At 36.3% G+C, this 13,467-nt stretch overlaps 1 protein-coding gene across 21 annotated transcripts in view; it reads right to left on the bottom strand.

Moving 5' to 3' along the window:
• The window catches only part of NRXN1 (neurexin 1), a 1,006,580-nt gene that overhangs the window by 622,778 nt on the left and 370,335 nt on the right, over positions 1-13,467 (bottom strand). For all 21 annotated transcript variants that reach the window (XM_070429185.1, XM_070429195.1, XM_070429182.1 and 18 more), the window contains one exon: positions 336-637. In XM_070429185.1, the coding sequence (XP_070285286.1) occupies positions 336-637 (302 nt within the window). The remainder of the gene's footprint in view (positions 1-335; positions 638-13,467) is intronic.

A 13,467-nucleotide genomic window follows, 5' to 3' on the forward strand; every position in this document is an offset into this window, starting at 1 on the left:
AATCAAACAAATAAAAATAAAAAAACACAACAAAACCACACACATCACAGGAAGGGCAGGTCGCAGAGATATCCTTGCAGCCCTCTGGGAAACTGTCCTATGTCGCTGTATCAAAATAGCCTTTGGGCCCCCAGAACTTTCTAGATATGCCCCTGCTCAAGTATGGCAGGAAGATTCATCTCAAAAGAAAAACAAAACAAAACAAAAAACCAACACAGCTAATTTGTAAGCGACTCTGAGGAGCCCGGGATCATGTTGTTAGGGTTTCCAAGTACCACACACACAGCTGTAGCGAGAAACAAAGCCAGTTACTCTCTTATCCACTGCGCTGTTACCTGACGCAGATTCCTGGTGACTTTCACATCATGCCAGGCATTATCATTAAACTTTCCGTTCACGGGCTCCACTAGCGCTTCAAAGGCCCCTGATCCCAAATTAATGACCAGAGAGACAGCTCCATTTTTCAGGGCAAGATTGACATAATCAGCGGATTTCCCAGTGTGAAGCATCAGTCCATTCCTTTGAAGGGTTTTAAAGGACAGAGTTATTTCGTCGCTGCTGCTTTGAATGGGGTTTTGAGACAAGTCGTAGCAGAAGTATTCAGATCCCTTGAAAGTGGCAATATATTCTTCTTTTCCTAGAGGGAAACAGATACATAGGTGCATAAGTAAAGCAATAGACTATGTAAATCAGCAGATCACAACAGAAAAAAAAATAATCAGTCTGCAAATTAACTCTTTGGCTTATAAACATTTCTGACTGATGCCAGCCCTGTCAAAGAAAGTCAAAAAGTACTGTAGGTGGCAGTATATACCATCCAATCAACCTCCTCAGCCATTGGGCCATTAGCTATGGTAGCTAAATCTGACATTCTTGAAAATTCAATTAATTTTTAAGTATCACCGCAAGAGCTCTGATCAGAAAGAAGTAGGTCTGCAATATCTCCAGGGCATGAATCAGGTACCATAAATGCATATGGGATGGTTCTACTCTGCTGGCAACAATGGTTTCCAACGCATTGCAACATTCTCTCCATCCAACTGAGGCGTTATTTTAATTTTCAGTAAGATGTTTATATTCAAAGATCTTCTCAGTGAAGAGCCAAATGTGTTCATCACGGAGAAGCCATAACGAAGTATCAGGTGAGGGGAAAGCAAAGAAAAGAAATAGAATTTTGTCTGGGAGTAAATAGGTTTCCTATACATCATGTGCATTTTTTTTCCTCCCTGGATAAAGGGAGCAGTGATAGGAAACTTAATGGAGTCAGCTGGATTGTTGATTCATTCCCCAATCTCATCAAACAGATGATAGGGCTGGCTCTTATGAGACTGGTAGGAATTTCCAGCACACCATTATGGGGATAGCATTAAAATGAAGTTTCAAAATTTTCTATATATTCAGACTTTACCATATGTAGGAGTAACAATGTGAATCCCACAAGATGCTATACAGATCAAACAGAAATGTGGCTATTTGGAAAGAACTGTCTTGTCCCACAGATGAAATGAGTTTAACCAAAGGAAGAGTGTGAGCCAAAAGCTCCCTCAACATCCTGGGCAATTATGGCATGGTGCCAAGAAAACTGAGATGGTCTGGAATCAGTGTCTGCTAAACTGTAAACATGAAACTCCAAGTGGTACTGAAGAATCTTAATCCATTTCACTGGTAATATAGCATCTCTACTATGCCCACTGGAGGGTTCATATACCAGAAGAAGTCTCACTCTAATGGTGGCGATATATATCTATAAATAGATAGATATCCTATGAATAAATGAAAAGATCCTCAATCCTATCAGTCTCCAGGAAAAGGCACAAATCAAACTATATTAAGATATAATTTCATAGCCATAACATTGACAAAAACAATTTTAAAAACTGGACAATTCCAGGTTTTGGAAAAGCTGTGAATAAACAGTAATTCTTGTCTTCTGCCGATGAGACTGCTGATGAGAAGAAAACTGACCGACTATAATAAATGCTATTTGGCACCATGCAATACTGTGGGAATTTTACATCTTATAAAGGTCTCAGTCCTTAGAAAATGGTTACCATGATCAATAAAAATAACATTCCCTAGTTCTTTCAATGCACTACTCTCTGCTCATAGTTTTGATCATTAGATGACGGGTAGTCAAGTGAATTTGGGTTCATATACATGTACATACATGATATATCGTGGTCCTCTTATCTGAAGATGATATTTATAAAATTTTCATCCCCAGTGAGTATTCAGAACAGGTCTCTGAGCCATGGGGAGTTTTAGAGGTCCACCTCAAATCTTTAATTTACATTATGAAGAAAGTGAGGCCGTGAAATTTAAATAACTTGCCAAATTCAGAAAGTGTGCCAGTAACCGAAGCAGGGCTAGACCTCAGCCTTCGGACTACCCTTAAGTAATGAAAAACAAAGTTTGGGGACTTGAAGAGATTTGGTCTAAGTAAAGGCGGTAGCATTTTATCCACGTGACCTCATATCATTCCGAATCTGCATAAGTTGGGATGAATCTTGACAAAAGATTTGTTTGCTAGATAATATGGCAGAGTCAACGGGAATTATGTTAAACAGAGTTTGCAGTTCATTAGATGGCAAGTTTTTAAGATATTTTAACACAATGATATTCCTTTTACTTAAAAATGAAAATATAGTATCACTACTTTTGTATTGTTCCATTTCAAATTTGGGTAATTCAGGTCTGCATTAAATGTACCCACACAATTTTGGAAATATTCACTCTGTAGAATATGCCATTGCCTTAGAATATAATAAATGAGACATAATGTTCTTTTTCATGAAAGAAGATGCAATATATAATCATTGAAAAGTTTTTAATGCAACATTATTTATATTATTACTATTGCTATTATTTTAGTTTTACATAAATCATTCTACTTTCCACGATATAATATATGTTTTCTCCAATTCTTTGTCTGTTACTGTAAGTTTTGTGTTATGTCATATGCAAATAGCAGCACAATAAAGAGTTATATATGCTTTACTGTTACACTTAAAGAATGCATCTATGTCAATTGGAAAATAGCCCAAATATCCAAATATCTAGTTCACGTCTAATATATGCTAAAACAATAAACATCAAAGACACATTTTATCCAAAACAATATAGAATCCACAAATATTTATATCTAGGATACATTAAGAATTTATATAAATCAATAAGAAAAAATGGACTAGGCAAATTAACAGGAAAAATAGACAAAATACTTGAACAGACCCTCCATGATAAAAGGGCATACATATGAAAAGATGCTCACCTTTATTAATTAGTCTTCAGGGAAAGAAAAATAAAACCACAATAAAATATCAATATATTTCACTAAAAAGAATAAAATGAAGAAGACAAAAAGTACCAAATGTTTGTGAGAATGTAGAGCAACTAGAACTCTCTTAAATTACTGGTGGGAACTAATTTTTGAAATTGTTTGGCAATATCTTCTAAAGCTGAATATATGAGCCCCTATGACCCAGAAATTCTGCTTTTAAGTATACATCTGACAAAAATGTACACAAAGATCATCAGAATGTTTTCATTAGCGTTACCTATAATATCAAAATAAACAATACTGAAATACAATCAATAGTAGATTGGATAAATAAATTGGGGTGTAGTCACACTAGGGAATATTAATCAGCAATGAGAATATATGCTCTACAACTACTACATGCCAGATACATGGGTAAATCTCACAATAATAATGTTGAGGAAGAAAGCCAGACACAAAAGAGAACATATTTATGATTTTGTGTATATAAAAATTTTAAAACTAAACAAAACTAATCTGTATTATTGTAAGTCAAAATAATGGCTAGCCTTGGTAGAAATGGAGGGAGTCCTAGTGAGAACTTTTGGGGTTCTAGTATAATTCTGTTCTTAATCTGGGTGTTGGTGATGGATGTGTTCAATGTGAAAAAAAATCATTTTGCCCTAAACTTATGATATGTGCACTCCCTAGTATTATATTTCAATGAAAAGTTTAAGTAATTTGGATAATTGAGAATAAAACAAATTAATCTGATAAAATATTTTCTTCCTGATTAATAGGGTGATGAGCAAGATACTACTCCCATCAATGCTGCATTTATTAATAAAAACTAAAAATATAGCCCAGCTGGTATGGCTCCGTGGTTGAGCATCACCCTATGGACTAGGAGGTCATGATTCAATTCCAGGTCAGGGCACATGCCTGGGTTGTGGTTTTAATTCCCAGTGCAGGAGGCAGCCAATCAATGATTCTCCCTCATCATTGATGTTTTTATCTCTCTCTCCTTTTTCCTTCCTTTCTGAAATAAATAAAAATATATTTAAAAACTAAAATAATAGTAATAGTAATAATATAAATGATGTTGCATTTAAAAAAAACTTTCCAATGAATAGTAATATCCATTAATATAATTTGTTCTTCAAAATACCCTCAGAAAATTTAGAGGAAATATATTAGGCTGCATGGATATAATTATAATTGTTTGAAGGACCATACTCTAAATGTATTGATCAATGGATTAATGTTAAGATGAAGGGAATCTATTATTAATCATAGCAATGTTATGGTAGAATTAGAGAAACATTAAAAAATAAACTTCAAAAACTTGGAGCATTTATTTAATAATCTATATTAATTTATTTTATGTTCCTGTAAATTGGAGGAAGAAACCTAATAGGGTGATCTTATATTTTTATTCTATTCAATTGCCATCCCTCCAATAACTTAGATAAAATTGCATAGTTTTTATTTTTTCTAATTTTCTGAGGGAAAGTTCAATGGAGAAATTGGAATTCTATAATTTCTTTTAATGTTGACTGGATGAGCTGACTTTCACAAAATTAAATCTGCTGGGAATAAATATGAGTTCTAATCTCTGGTCCAAAAACCACCCAACTGAATAAGTAATAGTAGTAAACAGGGAACATGAGTCCCTAGACACAACAGAAATACTGGTAAAGTAAAATTTCCCAGCCGGTGTAGTTCAGTGGTAGAGGATCAATCCAAGAGCCAGGAGGTCATCATTTGATTCCCAGTCAGGGCACATTTCCAGGAGTTGGGGGCTCAATCCCAGTAGAAACATCATCATTGATGTTTCTCTCTCTCTCTCCCTCTCCCTTCTTCTCTGAAATTAATAAAAAAAGTATTTTATCTTAGAAAAGAAATAAAGCAAAGTCTTTGGAGGATTTAGAATATGAACCATCAAATGATCAAGGCACTGAAAAAGTCCATGTAATAAGCATGGGTTACATTCATCACAATATTAGAAGAGGGATAGGATGGTCCTGTATCTTAGTGCTGGTCAGCTAATGACTGTTATACTTCTACTTGACAAGCTGGAATGTATGTGGACGTCTGCTAAGATGATAAAAGGCTTCTAGATTATGTAAGGTAAAGAACTCTCTGAAGAAAAGACTTAGGGTAAAAATGACAGCATCTCCAAATATCAGGAAATATGTCCTTTAGAAGAATAATTCCATTCTGTATGGAAGCAGGGGTATAAATAGAATCAAAGCATAAAAGCTATGAAAAATATCTCTCATTATGAGGAATACTTTCCATCAGAGTTACCCACGCATAGAGTATTCCATTTGATAGAAAACAAATTTCTCATCACTTAAAGGACTTAACCTTATGTAACTGAGCTACTTAGTGGGATGTGATAGAAGGTGTTCAATCTTGGATGGTAGATTGAACAAATGGATCCTTTTCAACAAAAAGCACCACCGATTTCTATTTTATAAAGGGAATGTTAGACAAAGAGAGGTTAAGTGACTTCTGAATTCACATAGAAATTAATTCTCAGGACAATGCCCCTTCCTATTATGCATGGGGTAAAATCTCATTAATTTGACTGTTGACACAACTTTTAAGTTGACAAAACTTCTTCACCAATGGGTTGAGGCTAGATAGACGTCCCGCTGTCCCTATATACATGAAGAATTTCAGGCCATTTTCCTATACCAAGAAATAGGCCTACATTATTGTTCTTGCTTTTCTTGCTTTTCATATATTAAACTCAAATCACACAGTTTTGTGAGGTTTTACTATATTCATGTGATTCTAAGGTTGTGTTCAAACACAAGCCAGAAACTAAAATCAACATGTGAAACAAAACAAAACAAAAACAGGCATTTGAGGCAGAGACTTGCTTTATTTGTTTTTCTACTCTAGAAGTCAAATACACAAGAATATTTTGCCAAAACATCGTTAACTAAACAAAGGTACACACTAGAAGTTTACATTATTAAATAAATAATAAGGCCTGGCTGTCTCTAACTGTAAAGATAAATCAGGTTTAGGAAAATCTGCCTATTGAAAATCACATCAGGTTAAATCCTCAGTCCCTAAGAAGTGTAATAGAAAATAGCATTGCTTTGCTTGCCACAATGCGATATAATTTATAAATTAAAACAATCAATATATTACTATAAAGAAGTCAAGCTTCAGAAAATATTAATTCTTCAAGGGTTCATTTCAATTTAGGTACATCTCAAGGCAACCAATCTGGAAATAAGTTGCCAAATATCCATCAGATAACTCCACAAAATAGGCATACTTTTGATGATATCCTTGAAGTGATTAAATATGAAAGCTAAAGAAGACTTAGATATTGCTTAGTCCACTGCCTTCATTTATTAGATGAAGATACTGAGGGCCCAACAGGTAAAATTATGGTCACATAACTAATTGTAGTAGAATCAACATATAACCTTGCCCTCTTGATTCCAATTTCATGCTCTTCCTTATTTCACAAATAAGCCTCAAATTCATGACCAAAAATAAATTCAGCTTAAACTTGAACGTATTTTTCCAAAAAATAACCCAGGATATGGTCCAAAACTTTGGTACAACAATTTTCCAATTATATTGTGCAACTGATTTGCATTTGTTTAAGTAACTCCAGGTGCTATGAACCAAATAGGCCCCTCTATCATGACCAGTCAGTTCTGCACAGATCATAAGATACCAAGGGAAAATAATTCATTAATAGTCCGGCATTAACCAGTGTGCAATGTCTTATGTAGAATCACTAAATTTCTGGCCACTTTTGTCTAATTTATAACTTTAAAGTAACAACTGATATAAATCTTATCCCTCATCTCATTGTCAGAGTCGAAGAGGAGGGGAAGGATGTGATAAGCATCTAGGTATCTTCTTAATATCTGCCTTAAGTTTTAGCCCTTCTTGCATTTTGAGAGAGAGAGAGAGAGAGAGAGAGAGAGAGAGAGAGAGAGAGATTGATTCATGTGGCTCAACCTGCTTCATCCGTCAGCGCCAGTCTTCACATAATATCCCAGAGCATCTGGCTACTGTAATCCTCTGGCCCAGCAAGTGGCCTTCTTGTGAGTAATACTGGCCAGATGGCTCAAGCCCCAGCCTAAGCAGAGTGTCTGCTTGGCCCCTAGGATTATAGTTATCCTGGCTATGCCAAATGTTGAGAGTGTAGGCTATATCCCTGTTGCCTCTTTCCGCTCTGCCAGTTCCCTTCTGCCCTGCCCAGAAAGGCACGGGGCACGTCAGCAGGTCTGACACATGCACTTCCATGGGTCAGAACATAGACTGCCGGCCTTCCTTTGGGATGCAGGCTCTACATGCCATTCTGTAGCAGTGTCTTTCCCCAATTAGGTTGGGCAAAGGAAGCACACTTCTCCTTGAACAGTGCATTTTCACAGGGCCTATGACCTAATGACTTTCCCCCCTACTCCCTGTCCCTTAATGCTGAGGCAGAAGGTGGGAGGTGGGGAGGACAGCATGTTAGGAATGGTCGAAGGGTCAGTGTTGCCGTCTTCTACTAAGTGATGAGGTGAAACTTGGTCAGTTTTTAGAGGTTCTCTTTATAAAGTGGAGGTTACTTAAATCCTTTTGTTTCAGGGGACTTTAGTCAATAATTCTATGAGGAAAATTTCTCTGAATGTGCCATTATGTACTTAAATTCATACTGGGCATATAATGGGCAATCCATGATCAGTTATTATAAGCATTATTAAAGTAAATACTACATTTTAAAGGATTATCCAGCAGTTTTTTTTATCAGCTTTTTAGCAAAATATTTTATTAACTATTATATCATTATGCTCAACACCCTAATTTTCAGGAAAATTTTGGTTAATTAAGGTTCATGGAGTAATAAAGAAATGGAAGTATTACAAATAGCACAAAGGGAGGAAAATACGTCTCTGTTAATAGTTCATTCTTTTAATCAGGTTTGTACCTAGATGATTTGCAAAATGATTTCATGAGAATTTTGTGCTTTTGTAATTTTATTTTTCATTTTCTCAGGAAAAAACCTTGAGCTAAGAATGAGCAGAGTTGAACACTGGCTTCTACGTAGCCACTTTTCAGCTCTCTGGCCGTGGCCACCCGACTTAGCCCCACTGGGTCTCATTTTTCTCCCTAGAAAAGTCACATAGCTGGGCTAAGTGATCTCCAGTGCTTAATTCTAAAATTCTATGGTTCTATAACATTCCTGATTTATTGAGCCACTGCTTTATTGATTCATTCAATAAACATTTACTGAGGCTCAACTCTGGGCCAAGCTCTATTGTTTTCCTGCTGTCAAAATCAGGCAACATACTAGAGTTAAAATGTCTTTCAAGATTTCTGATGGCTGCTGCTTTTAAAAGGAGATTTTTATAGCAACCTCTGTCTCTTTGGGCTTCCACAGCTAGTTCTCCTCTTAACCTGTAAGGACTTAAAAGTTGAGAAAAACAAAGGGACATGGAAAGATGTTTTGGTCATACTCTATAAGAAAGAAACTTTCTGTTCTGATCACTTTTCTTCCTTAGCTCCCCCAAAATACCTTTGGCAGATTTTCTATGTATGCTAGCCTGTTAAAAGAATATGTTTAATGTTTATTTCTACCAAATTTAAGGTATTTATCCACGTAAATGTAATTCCTAGAATAATAAAATGTTTTAAGAGAAAGCGAATATTACTTACTTTAAGTTTATATTAATTAATTTGGGATCATACACATTTCTCCAGTAGAAGTATAGAAGCATCAGTCAGTACTGAATAGCAGTTTTCTATGGATAGTGTGCTTAATTTGGAATTAATTAGAAGCCATTAATTAGTCCCCCACTTTATGGTTGGTGCTATATGACCACAGGTAAGTGACTGTGGCATAGTGTCCTTCTACAATGGTTACATTCGGCCTGTCACGCCACACTCTCAGATTTTTTTAAACATGAGGATCTATAACATAAAGCTTATGGAATTGTTATGAATTACATACTGATCCTTCCATAACATCGCCTCATCCCATCTATCACAGTCGTGTTGAAAACATTGCAAATCAACATTGTCCAGCTCAGCATTTCTCATCCCAGGTCCCTCATCTGATTTAAATACCATTTTCCTAATTCTCCCTGGATGGTACAAAACTAGCACCTTTCTAGATACACAGGAAAGAAGTTAATTCATGATGTAAAATGTACTCTGTGCAGCTTTGTTTCTTTCCCAACACAAGAAGAGGTCAAGCCTCAGTGTAAACACGCAGATTTTATCAGAAAGATTTTGGAAATAGCTCACAGAATAGAGGAATCACCGAACCAGCCAGTCTTGGAAAGGAATAAACATGTGGAATGTCTCAGCCCCTCACAGTAGAGTTCCTGGTCTCCTCTGGGGTTGCACCACTCATATAACTTGACAGCAATTTGATTAGCTCAGCTTGTGTTAGTTAGAGGTCTTTACTCTCAGATCAGACTGTTATGATTGGCATGGTGGGGGAGAGGGGGATGGCAGGATAATAAATCCCAGATGTGGGGGGAGCATTGTGACAGGACAGCCTACTCATTCACTAACTCCTGACATTGCCAACAAGTTAATGTTAGGACCTAATACTAAAAGAGCATCCTTTCTAGGATGTAAAGAATTGTTACAATTTCCTTTTTAGATTTACCTATGTTATAAACTTAGGTCTTAAGGCCCCCATTTTTTTTTTTTTTTTTAAAAAAAGGACATTAGCTCATTTGAGACTAATTTTATTTGAATTGTCCAACTTTATCAAAATATCACAGTGAATCAAAAAATATAAACTTTAGAGTTGGAAGAGGGAGACCTATAAAGGTTATGAGATCTTCTCTGGTATCTATAGGGCATATGTAAAGTTGGCATGAGAAACTGAATTTCTAGACCAGTTGATCCCAAATAGGGCTAGCCAGCAGAGTCACCTCAAAAAAAATCTTTAAAAAAGCATATTTGTAGCACCCATTGCCTAAAGTCAAAATTTAATAAGCGTGGGGTGGTATTCTTGATACTTCCTTCTTATTTTTTTTTAAATTCCTAACTTCTTCCAATAACCAGCTTAGCTTGAAACTCAATGTTTTCTGTAAAGTATTAGGACTTCCCTCAACTTACTCTCCCTAGAAAGAACCCATTTCCCAACAAACAGTGAGCACAAAAAGTGTGATAAAATAAAACTAAGCAATCAAAAAGCAAAGTGCATTCTCACTTTTTAGTTTTGGAAGTAATCTGATTGGGCGAGAGAACATTCTGGCCAAACTGAATAATACCAGCTCTTGAATCAGCAGCTATACCTAACAATACATCCATTCACTCCTCACAGTGAGAGTTCTCTGGTCTCAAGGAGAGGATACATATCCACATTCATAGGCTGAAAATGCTTCCCCCTCCCCTACTTATTGCAAGCAAACCAAATGCTCTTTTGAAAAAAGTCTTTCTTTCTAAGGATCATTTGCCTTGACACCATATGACAAGAATATATGAAAGGTTTTATATTCCATGTTACCAATAAGTAGGCTCCATTCCGCAACGACATGCCTTTTCCATGAACAATTCATAAAACTATAAAAGTTAAAGCAATCTAATTAAAGGGCTTTCAAACATTTCTTCCCAGTTACCCACGTTGCACAATACATCAGCTTTCTATTTGTAATGCATTCATTTATATTTTATAAGAATAGAAATTGTTTTAAATTAACTTCATTTTAGTGATAAGAAAACTATGACCCAGAGAATGTAAGAAACTGCACAAAAACCACTTAGTTTGCAAACGCCTCAGACTAGAATATGGATCTCTGTGTCTGAATTCCATGCCTTTTCTACCTTCTCTCGCATTTCTAATACTGTTTTGCATGGGTTTGAATGAACACCTTTGAAGTTACAAAGGGAAGAATATATTCATTTTGAAGAATATAGAACAGTCAGGTTTTTTTTTCAAACACGGCATTCAACCCTAATTTAATCTCCTTCTCAGATATCTCATTTTTATTATTCTGAGAGAAAATATGTAAGATTTTAGCTTTATAGTTTTCATATGATCAAAAATATTAATATTATTTTTCTCAGCTATAATCTCAAAGTGAAGTAATTATTTCGACTCCCTCACCATATTTGCAATAATTATGTTAACTTTCTCATCATAAAATTTGAATTTTGTACTTTTTAAAAAAATATATAGCATTATAATGAAAGCATATGACTCAAATGTTCAGATATTCCTCCAAAACAATGAATTTTAAGTCTACAGTATTGCTCATGTGAAAAAAGCTACATCATTTTACAATAAAAATAAAAAGAAACTGAATACATATAACTATGTTGATAATATGCTAATTACTGACTAATTAGGTATGAGGTGATATAACAAAATGCTTAATATTCATAGTAATTCTCAACTTGGCATCACAATGGTATCACCTAAAGAGCCTAGAAACATACTGATGCCTAGGTTCCCCCCCCACACACACCTCAATATTCTCATTTAATTGGTCCAGTGTATGGTTTGGGCACTGAGATTTTCAGATGTTTCCCAGGTGATTCTAACATGCAGACATGGAGAGAATCAAGTGTTTAGAGAGCTATGACTTAGGCAATTACTTATTGTGTAATAATTGTGCATCTGTAAGTGTATTAATTTAATTATAATAATGTATCAAAGTTATATGGCTCATTGAGGTATAATTTACACTTTATCTACGCCCATATATAGTACTGCTTTACATGTGCATGTTGCTTGATTAATTAATGAGCAGTTGGAATACTTTATCTTATAAATTGGGAACACAAGTGCATTTCCTCTCTCTTCTTCAAAAATGCATCATCTGACTGACTTTAGACCTTTTGACTACAGTTAATCTCTATGTAACATCACATCAATGAGTACTCGACCCCTTTGCATAGTATGGAAAGCTAAACCCTGTGCTGATCTGACATACATTTCCTGCTAACACTTAATCCCATTAGCCAAATGCATAGAAACCCCTACTTAGCTGAATTCAATTCTTTTCATTTAACCTCAAAATAGAAAAAAATGAAGCCAGTCTCCAAAACTTTTTTATACAAATATATAAGGTTCAAGTATTTCCTGAAAAACGAAATGCAAATGTTCAAAGAAGAAAAATGTTCCAAATCCTTAAAAACCTGTGCTTTTTATTTGTTGGTTAGAATTAAACCTGAAGGTTTTATATATATATATATATATATATATATATATATATATATATATATATATATATATATAATTATCCCACTATGGGTAAAAAAAAAAAGGATATTCTACTCTGAAAAGAAAGTCACAAAAGGAAGTCCTGGGGGGAAATAGGTAATCCCATATAACAAAAGCCTAATATGCAAATTGACTGAACAGCAGAACGACCAGCAGAATGACTGCTATGATGCGCACTGACCACTAGGGGGAAGATGCTCAATGCAGGAGCTGCCCCCAGCCCACAGACCCCAGGCCAGTCAAGGCGGGTTCCAGCAGGGGCCCTCCCATCACCCTGCTGGTTGCCCCGCAAAGGGAGGCAACTGGCGGTGGGGGGTGGGGCTGGCCCGTGAGTGGGTGCTGTCCCCCCCACTCCCCGATTGCCCTGCTGGTTGCCTCCACAGAGGAAGGCGATTGGTGGTGGCAGTGAGACAATCAGGGGGCGGGGCTGGTGAGCAGGTGGTGCCAGGATGGCCAAGGTGGGTGCCAGCGGGGGTCCTCCAATCACCCTGCCGGCCTTGATCGCTGGCCAGGTCTAGGGACCCTACCCATGCACGAATTTTGTGTATTGGGCCTCTAGTATATAGAGAAAGATGCAGAACAAGAGCTAGCTCGGATACAGTTAACAAGAAGAGCCGACACCCATTCATCAACAATGCCGCCCTGACAGGCCCATCTTTCTTTCACACACTGGCACGTCTCTGTACACTGCAGGCTGACATTTTAAATGTCTAAGCCCTTCTTCCTCATTCTAATAGACAAATGCACAAAGGGCTGATTTCTGCTTTTCTTGCTGCTGTGCCTTGATAAACAATCGGCTCAGGATTTTAACCAAGGCAAATGCTGACTAAAAGCCTCCTCACAAAAGCCTTTAGTAAGTTTCTGCTTGTGTTTTCTTTACATGTATTGCAGGTTGAAAACAAAGAGTTTCTTCCCCATTCCCCCCACTTGCTGTTGCTTGCCTGGCTAATTAAAAAGCAGACTATGTGAATGCTGAAAGGAGAGAACACGGAAGAGT

Source organism: Myotis yumanensis, unplaced genomic scaffold (assembly GCF_028538775.1).
Source record: "Myotis yumanensis isolate MYYU_CA2020_CCGP unplaced genomic scaffold, mMyoYum1.0.hap1 SCAF_11, whole genome shotgun sequence".
Lineage (NCBI taxonomy): Eukaryota > Metazoa > Chordata > Mammalia > Chiroptera > Vespertilionidae > Myotis > Myotis yumanensis.